Consider the following 23,891-nt stretch of genomic DNA (forward strand, 5'->3'; position numbering starts at 1 on the left):
AACTTTAGAATCTTTCTTAACCCAGGGCACCAGCAGCCACTATCCACTGGCTGTACTTGGCACTGGAGATGCCATCTCTGCACTGTATCATGCAGATTATCAAAACAGTGAGTTCTACTAGTGGGTCTACCACAAACTTATTTTAGGCAAGTCACTCAAGTCCCCTGGTGACATAATACAGTCCCCAAAAGCATTCCAGCTCAAGTCTTCTCCAGCCACTGCCCATCTGCTAAGCCAATCCCAACAGGGGACGGAGTTGACCATGGAAGGACAGAACTTAACAATGTCCTGCTCAAATGAAAAGCACTTAGAACCACCTTAGTCTCTCCAATTTTATTACAGGACATGGGGGCAGGGGAAGGAAGTGGCAGAGGGGTGACAAAGGGGCAGCTGGGGACCTCACCTACCATGCACCTCGAGGCTCCGTGGGGGACAGACAGAGGCTTGGGATGCAGAAAGCCCAAGCAATCAGCACTTGAATGGGAAAGTGAGGCAGCCCCGGAGGCCGAGGCCGTGGGACAGGGAGAGGTTAAATGTGGAGGCGGCCCTCTTGGAGCAGCGTGAGGGGAAGAGCTCACTGGGTGGGAAACTGAGTCTTTGCTGACACTGGGTGGTTCCCTCACCCACGGTGGGTGCCTAAGGAGATGGCAGAGGCACCGAGACAGGCTTAGGTGCTCTCCTTCCCTGTAACGGGCGTGGACAGCACTACCTCCCAGGACAGAAAGAACCCAGCTGAGCTGGCTGGCTCATGCCTCGCTGGGTCTGCAGAGATCAGAGGGGAGGGAGACGCCTGGCTTTCCACCTCAGTGAAAACAGGAGAGAGAGATGGGGTGCAGTGTTAAGACGAAACACCCCCAAAACAAAAGGGATGGGCTTTGGAGTGACATGTGGGTTTGAATCTCAACTCTACCACTGAGTGACCCTGGGCAAGTCGCTTTACTTCCTTGAACCTCAGTTTCTTCATCTGCAAAAAGGAAACAATTACCCACCTCACGGGTTTGTTGTGAGGATTAGGTGAGAAAATACCTGTAATCTTAGCAAAGTGCCTCAGATAGAAAAGGCTCTTGGGAACTGACAACTATTATTGCACTTTGATACAAAATTGAGGATAAGACTGGCTGTGAGGAAGCCTCGATGTGGAAACGGGAGGGCAGGCGGGAGGGGAGCAGGGCAGGTGGGGAGCTGGGAGCACCGCCTCCGCTGGGTTTTAGAGTGAGTCCCAGCCCGCGACTTGGGGGCACCTGGCCTGGCTCCAAGGCCTTAATGGAAGCCCAAGAGCCCCTCAGGGCCTGGGTGGAGGACAAGGATAGGGCTGGGGTGTGCTAGTCCCGTGAGAAATGTTTTTTAAAAAGCTGGAAGAGGAGAATAAAGAGAGGAATATTTCTTCCCATAGGTGCAACTGCAGAGAGATCGGGCTGGATCCATCTGGGATTTCAGATCCAGCCGTCATGTGGCAGCTGCTGGGGGAAGCCATCACTCCCTTCCTTCTTGGCACGGGGGTTATCAAAAATACCTACAAACTGTTAGAAAGTTCACATAAAAACACTTTTCTGCATGTATAAAAAAAGAGACTGGCCATGGTCAGTGGCTCAGGATGCGGACCCAGGCCCCAGGAGTGGCCAGGGAGGGTCGTCCGCCACCCAGTGGTGGACGAGCTGGTGTGGGGTCAGCCCGGCTCTGGGGGAGGCTGTGTTCTTTAGCTGCGCTAATCTTGTCCAGAGCCGAGGTCTGAGGAGAGAGGCATTACAAGGGACGCTGGCTCCAGCACTCCTGCTGTGACCCTGAATTGGGGCGGGCGGTGAGGGTGCCTTGGCCCTGGGCCTCAAGGACCCCTCAGGGGTCTCCCTTGCTAAGAGCAGAAGTCTGCCTCGCAGTATACCTCCCCAGACAGCTGGCCTCCAGCAGGTCCTGAGGCAGGGGTCCAGGGTCCTATCATTAGGTCGGACTGAGTGGCAAGCCCAGGTGTGGGGTGCAGCAGGGGTGCAAGGTGATTTCCACTTCCAAAGGAGGGGAGCCACCCTGGTTCTGCCCAGAGGCTCCAGGACACTGCCCCAGCTGAGACTGACCCCGGCTGGGGACACCAGGCACAGGAAGGCAGCCAGAAAGAAGGCTCTAGACAAACAGGAGTGGTTCCTTCGCAGCCTGGTCCCCCTGGCTGGGCCTTCTTGATGCTTCTTTCAGGAAGGGGTGGGGGCTGAAAGGAAGGAGAGGGGTGGCCCTGCCTCCCTAGGATCCACTCTTCCCTACTCTTCAACCCGCAAGGGCCTGGACTCCACGACTCTGTGTGGGTGAGGTCACGGGAGATCACCCAGGCCCCATGTCGTGAAGTCCAAGCAGCTTCCAGGCCAGGTGAGTAGGACAGGACAGGTGGGGCAGCCAGAGCTAGAGCTTCAGCCATCCGGTCATCCACTCCCTTGCCTACCCACCGTCACCAAGGCAGAGCTCGGACGCACCCCACAGCCTGCCTAGGAGGGTCTGAAGTTTGAAGCGTGCCAAGGACCACTGAGGCTCTGGGGTGTGAGGGGCAGGAGCCCTCTCCACCAGTGCTGGAGGACTTCCTTTCCAGATCCCCTTCTCTGGCCTGGCTTCCCACCTGCCTGGTGGGCACACTAGGGCTGGAGGAGGGGCAGGCCTCGCTGAAGTCCCTCCTTCAGGAACTGCAGGTAGGTGGCTGTGGACGGGTCTTCAAAAGTGGATGAGAAGCTGAAGACATTGTTCTCGATGTCCTCGGGCTTCAGGGAGGTGATGTCCAGGAAGTGGTTGGCGTTGATGTGGTGGACCTGGGGGAAGGGGCCCCACCCAGGCTCAGTGCTCCCCTCTTCTCCCTGCCCACTCCTGTTCTCTTGGGACAAGCAGCCACTCTTGGGCCTTGACTCTTCTGGCTCTGAGATGGATCGCACACAGGCACTGCAGCCGTGAGCCCCTCCCAGGCTGGGCCAGGCTGTTCTCTCTCCCTGCCTTTGCTCACATGGGGCCCTCTGACCACAGAGCTCTCCACATCTCCTCCACTGGGTGCAAACACAATCCATTTCAATGTCACCTTTTCTGCTATACCCCTCTGTTCCCCACCTCTAACCCCACCCCACCCCAAAATGACCTTTCCTCTGTTCCCCTGACTCCTGAACTCCATACTCCTATCAAAGTGCCCACAACCCCTGATGGGCCACCTTCCAACTGGGGAGCTCTCGAAGGGCAGGGCCAGGTCTTTACCTTTGTGCCCAGCCTGGCACAGAGCAGGTGCCCAGGGGATGAACAAACGGAACAGACTAGCAAATGAATGCACAAACAAACGAATCCACAAGAGTACAGGAATACATGCCAGAAGGAGGTCTCCCGGCAGAGTCCTGTCTGTTCATCTCCATGGCCCCAGGGCCCTGCCACAGGGCAGGCACTGAACCTGGAATAGCTGGCTGGCTCCCGTAGAGCTTTCCTCCTGGTTCCTAGACCCACCAGGTCCTGCTCCCATCACCCCGAGCCTGGGGCAGCAGAGGCCTCCTGGCTGGTGCCCTCTTCTACTTCTCCACCCTTCTCGTGGTAGCCTCCCAATACCTGCACGAGGCAGGCAGGTGAGCATCACCACACCCACTTTACAGATGGGGGTAACTGAGTCTCGGATTGGTTAAGAGACCAGTTCAAGGCCAGCTCATAGCCAGGAAGTGGTAGAGCCAGACCCAAAGCCTGAGGAGGTCTGCGGATCTGTGCCCCAAGAGGCCTGGCTGGGGGTGGGGACCTACCACGGTACCGTTGGGCAGGCAGATCATCATCTCCACCGGGAAGCTGTACTTCTCCAGGTGCAGGCCAGCCAGTTTCCTGAGGGCCGGGCTCTCCTGGTTGTTCTGTGGGGACAGTTGGGCACGCTCCTGCTGCCTCGGGCCCCACTATGGCCCTGGGGGCTCCCGGAGGGACTGGTCCCACTCACCCACCCACCCACCTGCAGGTCCTCCAGCTCCTTCACCAGGGACCAGGTGCTGACAAAGCTCTTGTTGAGAAGGGCGAGGATGGGCGAACTTTCCAGGACAGTCTCCCGGAGAGTTCGCCCTGAACCTGTTAGGGGAGAGGTTGAGGTCAGAAAGGTGAGGCACCCCCCCACACACACCCCATGCCTTACTGGGTTCCAATCAGCAAAAATTTTGCTTTGGGTAAACCTCATGGACTGTAGAATGGACTCTGCACCAAGATGAAGTAAGAGATTCAAAGAACTGCCACAGAGCAGGTGCTAAATAGTTGGAGGCTGTAATTAACAACAACATATGGACATCCGAGGCTGAGCTTTGGGGTGGGGGGTGGGGGTCTACGGGGCCCAGGGCCCTGTAATAGCAACAGCTTCTTAAATCCACCAAGCCCTCTGGGCCCCAGGACCTTTGCACAGACTGTTCCCTCTTCCTGGAACATTCTTCCTCCTGTCACTTGACAAACTCCTACTCATCTTTCAAATTCTCAGTCTAAATGTCACTTCCTCTAGATCTTCCCTGAACCCCAGTTACACACTCTGGTGCCACCCTGGACCTCGCCTTGTATAACACTCACACTTGTAATTATTTGCTCAACGTCTGGCTTCTGCACTACACTGTGCACTCCCGAGGGCAGGGGCTGCTTCTGGCTTCCTCCTTGCAGGAACCCCAGCACCGAGCCTACGGCTTGGCCCAGTAGATGCCCAGCAAATGTTTTCTGAGGGACTGGAAGAGGACACGAGCCTTGTTCTACTGTATCCACTGCTGGATGCCCAGAGAACTTTGCCCCTAGCAGGTCTTAGGTGAATTTCCTCAATAAATGGATGCAAGTCCAGCCGCTGACATTATTCTCTCTTACTTGCATATGACACTTCACAGCTCACAAGGCCCTTTCATATCCATTCTCACAATTCTCCCCCCCTTTTACTGTTGAGAAAACCGAGGCCCAGGGAGGGAAATGGCTTGGCTCAAGAGGTCTCTGAGCTGAAAATGGCTGAGTTGAGATTGGAACCGTCTGTCAGGGCTCTTTCTAGGCATCCGGCAGCTTCCTCTTGGCTCAGCACAGAACCCCCTAATCCCTCACCCCACACCTGGCCCCTGTGGGTCCCCGAGTCCCTCTGTTGGTCTCAGAGCCTCCTGCATCCCACCAGGTGTGACGTCTCCCCCTCCCGTCCTCCTTAGAACTGTCTGGGACCCCTTACCTCAGCAGGACTGGTCATCCAGGGCCCCCCAAAGCAGGATTGAGTGCACCAGCTTGTTTTCAGTCTTGGCTCGGTCAAAGGCCTCAGAGAATGGCAGGTAGGTGACCTGGGGCCAGGATGAGACAGATGCTACTGTCTGAGCACAAGCTCAGGGGCTCTGAGTATACAGCACGAGGGGCGGTGGGCTGTGGTGGTTGCTGAATGGCAAAGGGGAGGCTGGGGGCTCCGTCTGGCACCAGGCTGACCAGCAGGGAGATACTTCAGCAGCAAGCCCTTGTACACACCAGCTATCCCCAAAGCCCTAGCACCAGGGAGCCTGACCTCGCAGCCCCCACCCCTGCCCAGTGGCTCTGTCCTCACCCCTGCCCACCAGCCTGCCCACCTCACCTTCTTGAAGGGGTACATGGCCACCTCCAGGCGCTGGGCGGCCTCTTCCCAGCTCAGCTCCTCCTGCCACTTGATCTCCTCAAACACAAACTGGAGGGGTTCCCCCGAGGGCAGGCGGCTGTCAATTACGTTGCCTTCCTCATCCAGGATCATGGAGGGGACGGAGGGGCCCGTGGCCTCCAGCTCCATCTGGGCCAGAGGTGGGTGGTAAAGGATATCTCAGAGCTGGGTGGAAAGCTCAAGGGGCCCTGAGAGACCCATGAAAACATCCTACTCATCGAGGCAATGGGGAGACTGAGGCCAGGGAAGGGCAGGGCCTTGGCCGGGGCCGCAGTGTGAGTTGGGGACAGAGCCAGAGCGCCTGGCCAGGGCTCCTGCCATACCACCTGATGCTGTCTGAGGCCCATCAGACCCTGGGCCCTGTGTGCAGGAGCTTTCCAGAGCCCCAGCTCAGGACAGGTGGCCTCAGCCTGCTGGGAGCTGTGTCCTCCACCCTAGGTGGCCCTGGGCCTCCGGGCCAGCTGGGCCTCCCCAGCAGCCTGGGTCCCGCAGTCGAGCCCCACCTTCCTGCCTGGGTTGGAGCCATCCCTGCATCACCTGGGGTATGTAGCCGATGTCCACCTCCATGTTGCTGCTTTCACTGGCCCCGTACAGCCACTCCATGTCCACATTCAGAGACCTGGGACGGGCGAGGGGCAGCGAAGTTGGAAGGAGTGGACCACCATCGTCCTCAGAGCCCATTACACAGGTACCAGGCTGCATCTGCTGAGCATGCACAACCCCAAGGCTGGGCACAGTCACTGTCACCACTTAAAAGACAAGCCACCCAAAGGCTCCAGGTCGCTGGGACTCCGGTAGCCAAGTCTGGCCCCAGCCTCTCCCCTGGTTGCACCCCCTGCGGGCACCCACATGCCACCCACCACTGGCCCAGCCCTCTGAAGCTCACTTTCACACCTGCACCTGGGTACTGACGTACAGGAGTCCCGTGTGCCACCCACGACCCTGTGAGGCAGAAGTGGTCAGTGCCTTGCCAGAGGACACAGAGCTGGGCAGGAGGGGAAAGTGGGGCGCGGGCCTCCCACTCCTCCTCCAGCCTCAGAGCAGACGGCAGCACCTGGTCAGACCATGTGTGATCCTCAGATCTGCCACACAGGGGAAGCCGGGACTAACAACCAACACCTCCACTTTGGGTGCCTTGGGAGGGGCCAGCAGTCCCTGCGGGCTGGTCCTTTGCCCCCATCTCCTTCCATCTCACCCAGTACAGGACCTCCCATCCCAAAAAGCCTGGGTTGGAGACAGATATGCCTGCACCCCGTCTCCTCCCCAGCCCTGGGCTGAGCCTGATGGAGCTCAGGGGCTTGCTGGGCCAGGGGGAGGAGTAGTGCATGCTCCTCTCCTTCCTTTTCCTGTGGCCTGGGACACCCCTGTACTCCTGCCCTGACATCTCCAGGCAGGAAGAGGAAGCCACTCCTGTAGGGTGTGGGGAAGGAAGCAGCTTTCTTTTCCTAGGCTATTCCACACGTCCCCTTACTCCTGCTTTGTGGGACAGGTCAAGGGTCGGCCACCATCTGGCAGATAAGGAAACTGAGGCCTGGGGAGGGCCAGGGCCTTGCCTACAGCCACCTATCGCAGTGGGGCCAGGACTCCCGGGTCAGGTGGCTGATCCCAAGCAGGCAGGGAGGCAGGTGGTTGGCATCCAGCCGACCCAGAAGCCCTGAGGCTTCGCGGCAGCCACTACCGCTGTAGGACCTGCCCTCAGGCCCTCTGAATGAGCTCTTCCCGGGGCCTGGCTCAGCCCTCCTCAGCCCCCAGGTCTCTGCTTAGATGTCACTTCCTCCGGGAAGTCTTTCAGACCCCGACCAGCTGGGGTCCCTACCCACAAGCTGGCCTCCCCTAGGGTGGCAGGAGCGGGTTGTGGTTAGGGGTGGGTTTGAGGTCTGCCTGTCAGCAGGAGAAGGCTGGAGGCCCCTGCTTCAGGAAGGTTCTGTTTCCTGTTGCAGTGGGTCCTCAGGTTCAGAGTGGAGGGCCAGGTCCACCCGGCACCAGGGAGGTGAAATGGTCCCTCCCTCCAATCTCCTCAGGCACCTCCCTCCTGTGGACAGTAACAACCCAGGCCCTTCCCAAGAGGGGTCCAGGCCCCTCGAAAGCAAGGTGGCTTTGGGGAGCAAAGGAAGGGAGAGCAGACTGAGCAGGCCTGTGGGTCCCCTGGAGCTCGGGGGTGGGGTGGACTGTAGCTGGTGCCAAGCTCCCACCTGTGGTTGGGCACGAAGAGCCGGAAGTCACGGACGTGGGTGGCATCTTTGGAGAGGACGATGTGGCCGGTGAACTGGCCGGGGGAGAACCAGAAGGGGAAGTCGGGTGGCTCGCTGAGCTGGAACTCGGCGTGGATCCTGCGGATAAGGGGCTGGCTGGGAGAAGGCCCCCTGTGGAGCCAGAGCCCACCCTCTCACTTCTTTCCTCAAAGTCCGGAAACCCAGGGAATAAGGCCAGACTGTTGGGTGGGGGAGAGGGCTGGGCAGGGGCAGGGACAAGGGACGAAGCCCTCCCAATGCTGCCTGTCCTTCCAGGCCCAGTTCATACACTGCCTTCTCCAGTAGCCTGCTGTGACATGCCTCTGCTCCTACAGCCTCTCTAGGGTCTGTGTGGCCTCATGTCACAATTATTATGTACCCCTTTCTGTGCTGAAGACACAGGAGTGGCTGCCAGCCCAGTGCTAAGCATTTTCCACGCCTTCTCTCGCTGAATCCTCACATGCTCTACGAGGAAGCAAGGCCCAGCAAGCCGAAGCTGCTCGCCCGAGACCACTGAGTGCTAAGCAATGGGGCTGGGGGCTTCGAGTCAGGCCCCTGCGGCCCCGGTGCCGTGGCCCTCCCATGGGGCTCTGGTGTCCCCGGGCAGGGTGGGAGGTGGGGATGGGGCCTGCGAGGACCACGCACCGGAACATCACGGTGTAGTAGAAGTCACTGACGGCGGTCAGGCAGGCCACGGCGCCCTGCGGGGCAAAGCGGGTCTTCACGAAAGGCCGAGGGTGGAACATGCTCAGGAGCCGGTGGATGATGACCTGTGGGGAGGGTGTGGAGACCCTGGGCTGGCTCTCTGGGCCTGGAGACCCCAGCTGAGGGTCCACCTGGACCTACAGGGCCAGGACAGGTGTGTGTGGGGGGAAGCCGGAGGGGAGGCAGGGGAGCGGGCGGGGCCGGTGCAGACACGGAGGGGTCCTGCCTGGGCCCAGGCAGAGGGGCCCCGCGGCTCCCCAGGGGCTCCCCTCACCTCCTTGCCCTTGGGGGGTGGTGGGTAGAAGCGGTTGTTGGACAAGTAGCCGGTGAAGACGCTCAGCTCGCTAGGGATGATCCACCAGGGCTCGCCCAGCTCCTCCCGGCCTTCGGGGGGAAGGAAGGGCCGGAAGTGGCGAGCGGCGAACACTGCACTTGGCGAGGCTGCGGTCGTCCAGTTGCGGAGGCCGGACAGGGCCAGGCGGGAGACCTGAGGCAGCGGAAAGCAGAGCTCTGGGGCTCCGAGGACCATGGTCAAGGGAAACCCTGCCCCATGAGTGGGTGGAGGTCTCCCTCGAACCCTGAGCCAGCCCATGAGCCGAGGAGCCAAGGAAGAAGCCCAGGGACTCTCCTGCCCTCGTGAGGGCCACGTGCTTGGAGCTCTCCCGCCAGAGCAGAGCCCATCTCACCCTCCCCAGCCCCTGGGACCCTCAGGCCCAGCCCCAGGCCACAGCAGCTTGCTCGAGGACAGGGGAGCTGGAGGGGCCACCCCAGGTCTGGAATGGGGCGAGTGGTGGCGGAGCTTTGCAGGGGGTTCTGGCTGCTGCTTCCCTCCCTTGCCGAGCCCGAGTCGGACTGGCCCCACGCCCCACGTGGTCCTGCCTCCACTCCCTTGCATGAGCCGCCAGCCCCTGGAGCCACCACCCTGCCCGGGCTTCCTCACCCCTCCACCAGGCTTGCTTTCCATCCCGGATGCCCTCTCCAAGTCTCCTCCTGGGGGCTAAGAGTCCCATAGAGGGGTCAGAGTTTGGGTTTGGAGCTAAGTCTGATGAGGGTGGCAGGTAACCTCTTCTGGGTGAAATCTGTGGGCCAAGAGCAGTTCAGACCACAGGAGTAGGAAGGAAGGAAGCAGAGAGGGCCCCTGCTTCCAGGGCGGCCTGCCCTCCACAGGCTGTGCCCCACTGGCAAAGGCCTGCCCAGTGCCATCCCTCACCAGAGACTGAGCTGACCTGGGAGACAGTGCACAGCAGGGCCCGGGGGCTGCCCACGCTCCAGCCTGTGGCACAGAGTGGGGCCCTGCAGCACGTAGGGGCCACCTGCAGGAGCCCTGCATTGTGGCTTCTCCCTGCCCTTGAGGTTGCAGGCAGCAGCCCTGCCCTCTGAGGCATCAGCAACTGGGGAGTAGCCGGCACCCCTCAAGGAGCTCAGCTTCCAGGGAGCCACGAGTGTCTCTGACAAGCAGCAAGCTCCCCACTCCTTCCCCACCTCCAGGGCCCTAGGCTCAGTGGGAAGTGGGAGGCGGGAGGAAAGAGGTGCCGGGAGCTCCCACTGGGTGCAATTTAACAGGCAGGTCCTCAAGCAGGGCTGGCTGTGCAGGGCCAGGTGGAGCCTGCCCGCCCGCCCACTGGGCCTGCTCACAGGTGGGCCACCCCAGGCTCGGGAGAAGATGGGAAGGGGCACTGGGCTTGGGGGAGGTGGGGGCAGTGGGAAAGGGGCCGGTTGGGGCTGCTGCTTGTGACCTGTCTCCCCATGAGTGCTGGTGTGTCCTGGGAGCCTGCCTTGCCCCTACTCTTCTCATCACTTTCTGGGGGGCTCATCTGCTCCCGCAGTTTTAAACCACCACTCAGGGCCCATCACCGCCAAACCCCTGTCCATCCTAGGCCTTTCTGTGGAAGGTCAAACCTGTGTATGGACCCTCTTACCCAGAGGCCCCCCAGGTACCTCACTCCAACTCCAAACTGATGTCATTCTCGCCCACCACAGGTGCTCCCCTCCTACATCCCCCTCTGGGCAAACTGCCCACCAGGCTCCTGGTCATCAGCCACAAGCCCGGGAGTCACCCCACATTCCATTAGGGGCCAGGCCCTGCCCCTTCTTCCTTTCCAGCACCCCTCCATGCCACCCTTCCCCTCCCCACCTCTGCCACCCCCCAGCCTGCCTCCTCCTCCTCCCGGGCACCTGGTTTCCTGCCTCCAGGTTCCTTCACTTCCCACCACTCCCCATGCCACACACACACACACACACACGTACACACACACACACACACACACACCACCAGCCGTCTGCCTGGAAAGGACAGCTCTGATGAGGGAACTCCCCCACTTCAAAATCTGCTACCAGTTCTTGCTGCTGCAGAACGAAGCCCGAAGCCTGGCAACCAAGGCCCTTTGTGGCCTGGCAGCCTCCCCTCCAGCCCCGCTGGCCGGGATGCCCCTGCACGGGCCCTGGTCCAGCCACACCAGCTACCTGCCCTCGGTTGGCAGCCCTGGCACTTTCTGCCTTCAGGCCTTTGCTCATGATTAGTGACATTTCAGTTGAGACTTAAAAGCTGGGTGTGAGCTAGGCAGAGAAAAAGTTGCTCCTGGCAGAGAGAGAGCATATGAGAAGGCTCACATTTGGAAGAAAGTGTGATTTGGAAGAAAGGAAGAGAAAGCCAGGAGGACAGGGTAGGAGAGGGGGCGGAAAAGGCAGGCAGGGCCCCAGGACGCTTAGGTCCTGTGATGGCCTGTGACCTTGTCCAAAGGGCCCTGGGTGGTGGAGGGGCTGGTAAAGACTATTTCTCCAACTCCTGCAGGAAGGGCGCAGGGGCTGCCTTCTCAGAAGTCCTCCTCACTACCCCCGCCAGGGGCTGGACCTCAGGCCTAGTCCGGCTGAGTTCAACAGAGCCAGTGTCAGGCAGTGTGCAAAGGGCCTGGGGCTGCACCAGTCAGTGAGACACACGCTTTGCCGTCAAGTAACTCACTGCCCTGTGCGGGGGCGGGGAGGGAGGAATATCTTACAGAAAGTAATCGTTACAGTAAGTGAGGTGGCTGCATTTGCAGAGTCTCTATTGCAGCCGAACCTCCCTAGCCCTACAGCCACCTGGCTATGCCCTCTTCATACTTCACCTTGCCAGATGTCACTCTTTCCATCTGGGTTAGAGGCTCCTTCTTATCTGTCCTGCCTCCCCCACCAGACCAGTGTCTGGAGAGCAGGGACATGCTCTGGAGCCCCGGGGCCTGGCATGGGGCCTGGCACAGTGGGCAAGCGGAGGACAGCTGATGGAGGGAGGGTGGAGGGAGGATGAAGCCAGGGCAGGAGGCAGGTTACTCGGATGCTCTGGGCTGCTGTTGTGGTCCCGCCCATGGGGCTCCACCCTGGTCTGCCCTCAACTCACTCCCAGGAACCCGTCTTTGCTCTTGGTCATGGTCTCTGGAAGCAGAGGCTGGAATCGGGCCTCTATGGTGAGTGTCTCCTCACTGGGGTCGGGCAGCAGCTCCTCCTCCTCGTAGCTGGTGACAGGAGTTGACCCTACGAGAGACAGATCCCCTGGAGACATCTCAGACTTCTCTCTGGGCATCTACACTGGGCCCAGGGAGCGGTTAACAGTTAATCATCAAATAACAGCCAGTGTGTATTGCTGCCCTCTGAGGCAGCTAACATTATTACCAACTGTTTTATGAATGAGCAAGTGGAGGCTCAGAGAGGTGAAGTGACTTCCCCAAAGTTACACAGCTAGGTAGTAGGGAAGTCAGGATTCAATCCCTCTTCTATTCTAAATCCATGCTCAAATGTGATACCCACTGGGGGAAATCAACCTCTCTGAGCCTCAGTTTCTCAGCTACACACGGTATAATGAGTACTATGAATAATGAGTGAGAGCACAGTTATGCAGCGAGGCTTACCTGAGTTCCAATTCCGGCTCCACCACCCATCAGTGGGGTCATTGTCAGCCAGTGGCTTGTTACAGGGATTAAAACAGATAATTCAGGTACAGTGCTTAGCACCAGGCCTGGGACAAAGTAAGCCCATGATAAACTTTAGCTGCATTACTTTCCCTGGAGGTTTCAAGGTGAGGGAGTCACAGAGCTGGGGCTCAATCTTAATTCTTCTGACCCTAACCTGTGTTCTTTCCACCAGGCCAGGCTGGTTCTGGAAAGGCCACCCCTCTCTTTGTTCTCCAAACCAAGCCTGCGACAAATCCAGGGCTGGGTCCACCTAGGGTGGCCTCGGGCAGGAAGCTGCTTCTTGACAGTGGTTGAGCTTCATTTTTTCAGATCTCTTTCTGCTCAGATATCTGCCAAGTCTATGATCTTTGAAATGTAGAGGAAATAATTAGGAAGGTTTAAGGAACAAAGAAGCTTATTTCAAAAGAGATGACTAACTGAAAGGTGGGGCACTTAGATACACATAAAGGAATAAAGCTGGGGTGGGACTTGTCATGTCTGTTCTCCCAGGTCCCAGCACAGCTCGTAGTACAGACACAATGCTGGGTGTTTGTTGACTGACTGATCGAATGTAGTATTAAAAGCACTTCTTAAATGAAGTGTCATCAGAATTGCCCAGGATACCTTTTTAAACTACAGATGTCCAGATGCCACCTCAGACCTGCTGAATCAGAATCTTAAGAAGCTGGAATCAAGACACTGTGCTTTTTAATTAGCTATCCCCAGCTGTTCCTGCTGTAAATCTCTGTTCTAAAGATTCGATGTTATTTCTGCATTTGTAAGTCAAAAAGTTTCTGATTGGTAACCTCGAAACCTCAGAAGGGAGAAATAAGAATGTGAAGGGTTATTAGTCTGCTTTGCTTATTTAATTCTTTCACTGTTATCACAGATAATTATTAAGAACGATACCCAGCATGTTATAGCTCTTTAATAAAAAATTTTTATTTCCTGATTTCTAAATAATATCTGCCCATTGTAAACAATTTGTAAAAATTTTAAGGGCAAGATGGCGGACTGGTGAGCTGTATGTTTTAGTTACTCCTCCAGGAAAGTAGGTAGAAAGCCAGGAACTGCATGGACTGGACACCACAGAGCAATCTGACTTTGGGCATACTTCATACAACACTCATGAAAATGTGGAACTGCTGAGATCAGCGAAATCTGTAAGTTTTTGCGGCCAGAGGACCCGCGCCCCTCCCTGCCAGGCTCAGTCCCGTGGGAGGAGGGGCTGTCAGCTCCGGGAAGGAGAAGGGAGAACTGCAGTGGCAGCCCTTATCGGAAACTCATTCTACTGATCCATACTCCAACCATAGATAGACTGAGACCAGACACCAGAGGATCTGAGAGCAGCCAGCCCAGCAGAGAGGAGAAAGACATAGAAAAAAACAGCATGAAAAACTCCAAAATAAAAGCGGAGGATTTTTGGAGTTCTGGTGAACATAGAAAGGGGAAGGGCAGAGCTCAGGCCCTCAGGCTCATATGCAAATCCCAAAGAAAAGCTGATCTCTCTGCCCTGTGGACCTTTCCTTAATGGCCCTAATTGCTTTGTCTCTTAGCATTTCACTAACCCATTAGATCTGTGAGGAGGGCCCTTTTTTTTTTTTTTTAAATCCTTTTTTCTTTTTCTAAAACAATTACTCTAAGAAGCCCAATACAGAAAGCTTCAAAGACTTGCAATTTGGGCAGGTCAAGACAAGAGCAGAACTAAGAGAGCTCTGAGACAAAAGGCAATAATTCAGTGGCTGAGAAATTTCACTAACCACCACAACTTCCCAAGGAAAGGGGGGTGTCTGCTCACAGCCATCATCCTGGTGGACAGGAAACACTCCTGCCCATCGCCAGCCCCATAGCCCAGAGCTGCCCCACACAACCCAGTGTGACGGAAGTGCTTCAAATAACAGGCACACTCCACAAAACTGGGTGTGGACATTAGCCTTCCCTGCAACCTCAGCTGATTGTCCCAGAGTTGGGAAGGTGGAGCAGTGTGAATTAACAAAGCCCCATTCAGCCATCATTTCAGCAGACTGGGAGCCTCCCTACACAGCCCAGCAGCCCAGAACCGCCCTGGGGGGACGGCACTCACCTGTGACACAGCAAAGTCATCCCTCAACAGAGGACCAGGGGGTGCACGGCCTGGAAGAGGGACCCACTTGAAACTCTCAGGAGCCATACGCCAATACAAAGGACTTGTGGGTCAGTGGCAGAGACAAACTGTGGCAGGACTGAACTGAAGGATTAGACTATTGCAGCAGCTTTAAAACTCCAGGATCACCAGGGAGATTTGATTGTTAGAGCCACCCCCACTCCCTGACCGCCCAGAAACACGCCCCATATACAGGGCGGACAACACCAACTACACACGCAAGCTTGGTACACCAATTGGACCCCACAAGACTCACTCCCCCACTCACCAAAAAGGCAAAGCAGGGGAGAACTGGCTTGTGGAGAACAGGTGGCTCGTGGACGCCACCTGCTGGTTAGTTAGAGAAAGTGTACTCCACGAAGCTGTAGATCTGATAAATTAGAGATAAGGACTTCAATTGGTCTACACATCCTAAAAGAACCCTATCAAGTTCAGCAAATGCCAAGAGGCCAAAAACAACAGAAAATTATAAAGCATATGAAAAAACCAGACGATATGGATAACCCAAGCCCAAGCACCCAAATCAAAAGATCAGAGGAGACACAGCACCTAGAGCAGCTACTCAAAGAACTAAAGATGAACAATGAGGCCATAGTACAGAATACAAAGGATATCAAGAAGACCCTAGAAGAGCATAAAGAAGACATTGCAAGACTAAATAAAAAAATAGATGATCTTATGGAAATTAAAGAAACTGTTGACCAAATTAAAAAGATTCTGGACACTCATAGTACAAGACTAGAGGAAGTTGAACAATGAATCAGTGACCTGGAAGATGACAGAATGGAAAATAAAAGCATAAAAGAAAGAATGGGGAAAAAAATTGAAAAAATCGAAACGGACCTCAGGGATATGATAGATAATATAAAACGTCCTAATATAAGACTCATTGGTGTTCCAGAAGGGGAAGAAAAGGGTAAAGGTCTAGGAAGAGTATTCAAAGAAATTGTTGGGGAAAACTTCCCAAATCTTCTAAACAACATAAATACACAAATCATAAATGCTCAGCGAACTCCAAATAGAATAAATACAAATAAACCCACTCCGAGACATATTCTGATCACACTGTCAAACACAGAAGAGAAGGAGCAAGTTCTGAAAGCAGCAAGAGAAAAGCAATTCACCACATACAAAGGAAACAGCATAAGACTAAGTAGTGACTACTCAGCAGCCACCATGGAGGCAAGAAGGCAGTGGCATGATATATTTAAAATTCTGAGTGAGAAAAATTTCCAACCAAGAGTACTTTATCCAGCAAAGCTCTCCGTCACATTTGAGGGAGAGCTTAAATTTTTCACAGACAAACAAATGCTGAGAGAATTTGCTAACAAGAGACCTGCCCTACTGGAGATACTAAAGGGAGCCCTACAGACAGAGAAACAAAGAAAGGACAGAGAGACTTGGAGAAAGGTTCAGTACTAAAGAGATTCGGTATGGGTACATTAAAGGATATTAATAGAGAGAGAGGAAAAATATATATGACAAACATAAACCAAAGGATAAGATGGCTGATTCAAGAAATGCCTTCACAGTTATAACGTTGAATGTAAATGGATTAAACTCCCCAATAAAAAGATATAGATTCGCAGAATGGATCAAAAAAAATGAACCATCAATATGTTGCATACAAGAGACTCATCTTAGACACAGGGACACAAAGAAACTGAAAGTGAAAGGATGGAAAAAAATATTTCATGCAAGCTACAGCCAAAAGAAAGCAGGTGTAGCAATATTAATCTCAGATAAAATAGACTTTAAATGCAGGGATGTTTTGAGAGACAAAGAAGGCCACTACATGCTAATAAAAGGAGCAATTCAACAAGAAGAAATAACGATCGTAAATGTCTATGCACCCAATCAAGGTGTCACAAAATACATGAGAGAAACACTGGCAAAACTAAAGGAAGCAATTGATGTTTCCACAATAATTGTGGGAGACTTCAACACATCACTCTCTCCTATAGATAGATCAACCAGACAGAAGACCAATAAGGAAATTGAAAACCTAAACAATCTGATAAATGAATTAGATTTAACAGACATATACAGGACATTACATCCCAAATCACCAGGATACACATACTTTTCTAGTGCTCACGGAACTTTCTCCAGAATAGATCATATGCTGGGACATAAAACAAGCCTCAATAAATTTAAAAAGATTGACCACAATGGAATACAATTAGAAGTCAATAACCATCAGAGACTTAGAAAATTCACAAATACCTGGAGGTTAAACAACACACTCCTAAACAATCAGTGGGTTAACGAAGAAATAGCAAGAGAAATTGCTAAATATAGAGACGAATGAAAATGAGAACACAACATACCAAAACCTATGGGATGCAGCAAAAGCAGTGCTAAGGGGGAAATTTATAGCACTAAACGCATATATTAAAAAGGAAGAAAGAGCCAAAATCAAAGAACTAATGGATCAACTGCAGAAGCTAGAAAATGAACAGCAAACCAATCCTAAACCAAGTAGAAAAAAGAAATAACAAGGATTAAAGCAGAAATAAATGACATAGAGAACAAAAAAACAATAGAGAGGATAATATCACCAAAAGTTGGTTCTTTGAGAAGATCAACAAGATTGACAAGCCCCTAGCTAGACTGACAAAATCAAAAAGAGAGAAGACCCATATAAACAAAATAATGAATGAAAAAGGTGACATAACTGCAGATCCTGAAGAAATTAAAAAAATTATAAGAGGATACTATGAACAACTGTATGGCAACAAACTGGATAATGTAGAGGAAATGGACAATTTCCTGGAAACATATGAACAACCCAGACTGACCAGAGAGAAACAGAAGACCTCAATCAACCCATCACAAGCAAAGAGATCCAATCAGTCATCAAAAATCTTCCCACAAATAAATGCCCAGGGCCAGATGGCTTCACAGGGGAATTCTACCAAACTTTCCAGAAAGAACTGACACCAATCTTACTCAAACTCTTTCAAAACATTGAAGAAAATGGAACACTACCTAACTCATTTTATGAAGCTAACATCAATCTAATACCAAAACCAGGCAAAGATGCTACAAAAAAGGAAAACTACCGGCCAATCTCCCTAATGAATATAGATGCAAAATCCTCAACAAAATACTTGCAAATCGAATCCAAAGACACATTAAAAAAATCACACACCATGACCAAGTGGGGTTCATTCCAGGCATGCAAGGATGGTTCAACATAAGAAAATCGATCAATGTATTACAATACATTAAAAATTCAAAAGGGGAAAATCAAATGATCATCTCAATAGATGCTGAAAAAGCATTTGACAAAATCCAACAGCTGTTTTTGATAAAAACACTTCAAAAGGTAGGAATTGAAGGAAACTTCCTCAATATGATAAAGAGCATACAGGAAAAACCCACAGCCAGCATAGTACTCAATGGTGAGAGACTGAAAGCCTTCCCTCTAAGATCAGGAACTAGACAAGGATGTCCGCTGTCACCACTGTTATTCACATTGTGCTGGAAGTGCTAGCCAGGGCAATCCGGCAAGACAAAGAAATAAAAGGCATCCAAATTGGAAAAGAAGAAGTAAAACTGTCATTGTTTGCAGATGATATGATCTTATATCTGGAAAACCCTAAGAAATACACGATACAGCTACTAGAACTAATAAATAAATTTAGCAAAGTAGCGGGATACAAGATTAATGCGCATAAGTCAGTAATGTTTCTATATGCTAGAAATGAACAAACTGAAGAGACACTCAAGAATAGATACCATTTTCAATAGCAACTAAAAAAATCAAGTACCTAGGAATAACTTAACCAAAGATGTAAAAGACCTATACAAAAAACTACGTAACTCTACTAAAAGAAATAGACGTGGACCTTAAAAGATGGAAAAATATTCCATGTTCATGGATAGGAAGGCTAAATGTCATTAAGATGTCAATTCTACCCAAATTCATCTACAGATTCAATGCAATCCCAATCAAAATTCCAACAACCTACTTTGCAGACTTGGAAAAGCTAGTTATCAAATTTATTTGGAAAGGGAAGATGCCTCGAATTGCTAAAGACACTCTAAGAAAGAAAAACGAAGTGGGAGGACTTACACTCCCTGACTTTGAAGCTTATTATAAAGCCACAGTTGCCAAAACAGCATGGTACTGGCACAAAGATAGACATATAGATCAATGGAATTGAATTGAGAATTCAGAGATAGACCCTCAGATCTATGGCCGACTGATCTTTGATAAGGCCCCCAAAGTCACTGAACTGAGTCATAATGGTCTATTCAACACATGGAGCTGGGAGAGTTGGATATCCATATCCAAAAGAATGAAAGAGGACCCCTACCTCACACCCTACACAAAAATTAACTCAAAATGGACAAAAGATCTCAATATAAAAGAAAGTACCATAAAACTCCTAGAAGATAATGTAGGAAAACATCTTCAAGACCTTGTATTAGGCGGCCACTTCCTAGACTTTACACCCAAAGCACAAGCAACAAAGAGAAAATAGATAAATGGGAACTCCTCAAGCTTAGAAGTTTCTGCACCTCAAAGGAATTCTCAAAAGGTAAAGAGGCAGCCAACTCAATGGGAAAAAATTTTTGGAAACCATGTATCTGACAAAAGACTGATATCTTGCATATATAAAGAAATCCTACAACTCAATGACCATAGTACAGACAGCCCAATTATAAAATGGGCAAAAGATATGAAAAGACAGTTCTCTGAAGAGGAAATACAAATGGCCAGAAACACATGAAAAATGTTCAGCTTCACTAGCTATTAGAGAGATGCAAATTAAGACCACAATGAGATACCATCTAACACCTATTAGAGTGGCTGCCATTAAACAAACAGGAAACTACAAATGCTGGAGGGGATGTGGAGAAATTGGAACTCTTATTCATTGTTGGTGGGACTGTATAATGGTTCAGCCACTCTGGAAGTCAGTCTGGCAGTTCCTTAGAAAACTAGAAATAAAGTTACCATTTGATCCAGCGATTGCACTTCTCGGTATATACCCGGAAGATCGGAAAGCAGTGGCACAAACAGATATCTGCACGCCAATGTTCATAGCAGCATTATTCACAATTGCCAAGAGATGGAAACAACCCAAATGTCCTTCAACAGATGAGTGGATAAATAAAATGTGGTATATACACACGATGGAATACTACACGGCAGTAAGAAGGAACGACCTCGTGAAACATATGACAACATGGATGAACCTTGAAGACATAATGCTGAGCGAAATAAGCCAGGCACAGAAAGAGAAATATTATATGCTACCACTAATGTCAACTTTGAAAAATGTAAAACAAATGGTTTATAATGTAGAATGTAGGGGAACTAGCAATAGAGAGCAATTAAGGAAGGGGGAACAGTAATCCAAGAAGAACAGATATGCTATTTAACGTTCTGGGGATGCCCAGGAATGACTATGGTCTGTTAATTTCTGATGGATATAGTAGGAACAAGTTCACAGAAATGTTGCTATATTATGTAACTTTCTTGGGGTAAAGTAGGAACAGGTTGGAAGTAAAGCAGTTATCTTAGGTTAGTTTCTTTTTCTTATCCCTTGTTATGGTCTCTTTGAAATGTTCTTTTATTGTATGTTTCCTTTTTTTTTTTTTTTTTTTTTTTTTTCCATACAGTTGATTTAAAAAGGAAAAAAGGTAAAAAAAAAAAAAAAGGAAAAAAAAAAGGAAAAAAAATGTAGTGCCCCCTTGAGGAGCCTGTGGAGAATGCAGGGGTATTGGCCTACCCCACCTCAATGGTTGCTAACATGACCACAGACATAGGGGACTGGTGGTTTGATGGGTTGAGCCCTCTACCGTAGGTTTTACCCTTGGGAAGACGGTTGCTGCAAAGGACAGGCTAGGCCTCCCTATAATTGTGCCTAAGAGCCTCCTCCCGAATGCCTCTTTGTTGCTCAGATGTGGCCCTCTCTCTCTAGCTAAGACCAACCTGAAAGGTGAAATCACTGCCCCCCCCTATGTGGGAGCAGACATCCAGGGGAGTGAATCTCCCTGGCAACGTGGAATATGACTCCCGGGGAGGAATGTAGACCCGGCATCGTGGGACGGAGAACATCTTCTTGACCAAAAGGGGGATGTGAAAGGAAATGAAATAGGCTTCAGTAGCAGAGAGATTCCAAAAGGAGCCGAGAGGTCACTCTGGTGGGCACTCTTACGCACAATTTAGACAACGCTTTTTAGGTTCTAAAGAATTGTGGTAGCTGGTGGTGGATACCTGAAACTATCAAACTACAACCCAGAACCCATGAATCTCGAAGAGAATTGTATAAAAATGTAGCTTATGAGGGTGACAATGGGATTGGGAAAGCCATAAGGACCACACTCCCCTTTGTCTAGTTTATGGATGGATGAGTAGAAAAATAGGGGAAGGAAACAAACAACAAAGAGACAAAGGTACCCAGTGTTCTTTTTTACTTCAATTGCTCTTTTTCACTTTAATTATTATTCTTGTTATTTTGTGTGTGTGCTAATGAAGGTGTCAGGGATTGATTTAGGTGATGAATGTACAACTACGTAATGGTACTGTGAACAATCGAATGTACGATTTGTTTTGTATGACTGCATGGTATGTGAATATATCTCAATAAAATGAAGATAAAAAAAATTTTTAAGGTGTAAGGCAGAAAATTTAACACACTCATAGCTCCACCAACTAGAGAGAACTGTTTGCCTCTGATTCCTGCCTGATTTGAATTTTTTTCCTCTTAGTTCTCAGATTTTCTAGCATCTGGTCCAGTTTTGCACTCACCGTGGTGTAGGAAGTCATGAAGGGAGAGATTATTCTCCCCTAATGGAGAAAAGGATTTATGTGAAAAAAATTAAGTGTCCCCGAGTCCAGCAAGCTTTGCTAATATGTCAATATGAAGGAACTCTCACTCTCTGGCCATAAAAAAAGGACAAGGAAGTGGCCTGTGTGGATACTCAGAGAAGGGAATGCAAAATAATCTAAGAGGTAAAAGGAAATCCACAAGGGGGTGACCTTTTACCTACCTGTCTGCTTTCACGATAGAGCTGACAGCCACCAAGAGACACAAAGACCCACTCCAGCAAATTAGCATTTTTCATCTGACCTCCCTTTTCTGGTGGTGACAACTGGTCACCGGGACAGCAAGACGCTGACCTACCTGACACACCTTGAAACACAGAAAGCCCATCACAGTGCGATGGAGTGGATGCACCTGAGAGCAGCTGGCGGCTCTCCTTCTTGCCTTTCCCACCTGCTGACTCACTCTGGGCAATTTGGGTAACAAGAAGCGGCCCAAGATTCTAAGTTCAAGAAATGTCACAAGAAGGTGGAGGGAAATGGAGATGGTTGTGGGGCAGTAAGAGAAGCATTTTCTAATTCATTAGAATGTTTCAGCCCCTCATCTTTAAAAAATAAAATAAAATCACTAATTATGACTGAGCAAAACTGGATGGCAAGAATGGGCTGTGGATCTGATGACACCTAAGCTGAGTTTAATATTAATAACAGTAACAGCTCCTGTCTATTAATGCCTTCTGCACATCACTAGGTATCACTAGGCAAGATGGTCCCAGTGCTAATCCTGGCTTCTATACCTTGGGCAAGTTGGTTAACCTTCCTGTGCCTCAGTCTCTCCAGATGCAAACATGGGTATCATGGTAGTGTCCACAGGGCTATTGTGAGGATTCAAGAGATAACACACACGGTGCTTAAAGCCATGGCTGCCAGGGAAGAGGTGGTGAAGGAACTTTAGTGTTCTTCTTCAAGGTGAGGAAACAGGCTGAGGGTGTGGCAGAGCTTGGGGGGAGCCCAGAGCTGCCCAAGCCCAGGGTCTTCCCTCCCTGCGGGGCTGCCCAGAAGCCGCGGGTGGTACCCTGGGCTCCCTCCTCCCCAGCCCCAGCCTCTCCTGTACCTGTCAGCTTCTCAGCAATGGGTTTAAACTCCTCAGGGCTGATGTGCATATCCCGGTCAATGTCCAAGGAGGAAAACAAAAAGAGGCCCTCGGTCCCCAGGGCCTTCAGCGCAGATTCCTGTTGGGGGGAAGGGACCAGGCTGAGTGCTGGTCAGATAGATGCCCCAGTCTCCCTGACTCCAAAAGGCAGTTGTTTCCAACTCCAGGTGAGAGCTGAGGGAGGCTTCTCGGTATCTCCCAGTCCAGTGCCCAAATGACAACTCCAAACTGCCTCAGAGCCCCCCACTCCCCCTCCAGTGCCCCCTGGTCCCTGTTTCCTTCTGTGCCTTCATCCGCGGCCCTCCCTCCCAGTCTGTCGCCCCAACCTCTGTCCCCTGCTTCAACCTGGTCTGGGTTTCCACTGTCTTCTGTCTCCCCTCCCCACTGTCCCAGTGCTGCCCTGCCCCACTTCCGACTCCCTTGGGCCACTTCACTCTGAGCCTTCATGGTCCATCCATTGCCCAAGTCACCCCTCTGGACTGTCCCCTCCGGTCTGTCCCAGTCCCTGCCTCACACTGGGCCAGTCCTTTCACCTCCTCCCCATCAGTCCTTCCAAGTTGCAGAACGGGGGCCACGCATCTCCAGTCAGTCCCAGGCCCCCTGCTCCATCCCTTCCGTGGACCCCTCCCTGGCCCCCTGGATGTCCCTCCGACCCGACCCCTCGACCCGACCCCTCGGGGACCCAGCCCCCTCGGCGGCTCTCCCATCCCGGCCCCTCAGCCCCATCCCCTCCGCTGCGCCCCGTCGCCCGCCCGGCTGGGGGAAGGACCTTCCCTCCCTCACCCAAGTCGCCACCCCCGGCGCATCGCCGGTGCCCGGTCCCTCTGCGAGCTGGCGCCAGGCCCTTCCTCCCCGCCTCGCACTCCCCGGCACCCCCACCTCCCGGCCCCTCCGAGCCCGCGGACCTGCCGCGCGGCCGCCTGCGCTTCGACATGGCGGGCGTAGGCCCGGGCGGCGGCGGCGGCGGCGGCGGCGGCGAGCAGGGCTCCGAGCAGCGCCAGGGCGCGGGCGCGGCTCCGCGGCGGCTCGGGCGGCGGCGGCGGCGGCGCGGCGGGGTGCCAGGGCTGGGCCCCCAGCTGGCTCGGCCTGGCCCGGCCCATGGCCGGCTCCGCGGCGGCTCCTCAGCGGCCTGAGGCGCGGACTCTCGGGCCGGCGCGGCGGGGCCGGGGGCGGCCCGGAGGTCCCAGCCGGCAGGGCCGGGGCGGGGCGGCAGCGGCAGCCGCCGGGGTTGTGCGGGCCCCGGCCTGGGCGAGGGGGGCCAGGGCAGGGGCAGGGGCCGCGTCCGTCGCAGGGCCTGGTATGGCGGGCGCTCAATAGGTGCGGAACCAGCCAATCAAGTCAACAAAGGAATGG

The 23,891-nt window shown here is 52.5% G+C and overlaps 1 protein-coding gene across 1 annotated transcript; it reads right to left on the minus strand.

Moving 5' to 3' along the window:
• Positions 1–318: 318 nt before the first annotated feature.
• SELENON (selenoprotein N) lies at positions 319–23,653 on the minus strand. The gene is made up of 12 exons (XM_037828121.1): positions 23,444–23,653; positions 22,500–22,617; positions 11,909–12,042; positions 8,810–9,022; positions 8,476–8,600; positions 7,792–7,929; positions 6,137–6,218; positions 5,540–5,728; positions 5,153–5,258; positions 3,932–4,044; positions 3,735–3,836; positions 319–2,780 (listed from the first exon to the last, which is right to left on the minus strand). The coding sequence occupies exons 1-12, from the start codon at positions 23,636–23,638 to the stop codon at positions 2,610–2,612; spliced, it is 1,686 nt and encodes a 561-aa protein (XP_037684049.1). The 5' UTR covers positions 23,639–23,653; the 3' UTR covers positions 319–2,609.
• Positions 23,654–23,891: the final 238 nt, after the last annotated feature.

This window comes from Choloepus didactylus, chromosome 2, assembly GCF_015220235.1.
Source record: "Choloepus didactylus isolate mChoDid1 chromosome 2, mChoDid1.pri, whole genome shotgun sequence".
Classification (NCBI taxonomy): domain Eukaryota; kingdom Metazoa; phylum Chordata; class Mammalia; order Pilosa; family Megalonychidae; genus Choloepus; species Choloepus didactylus.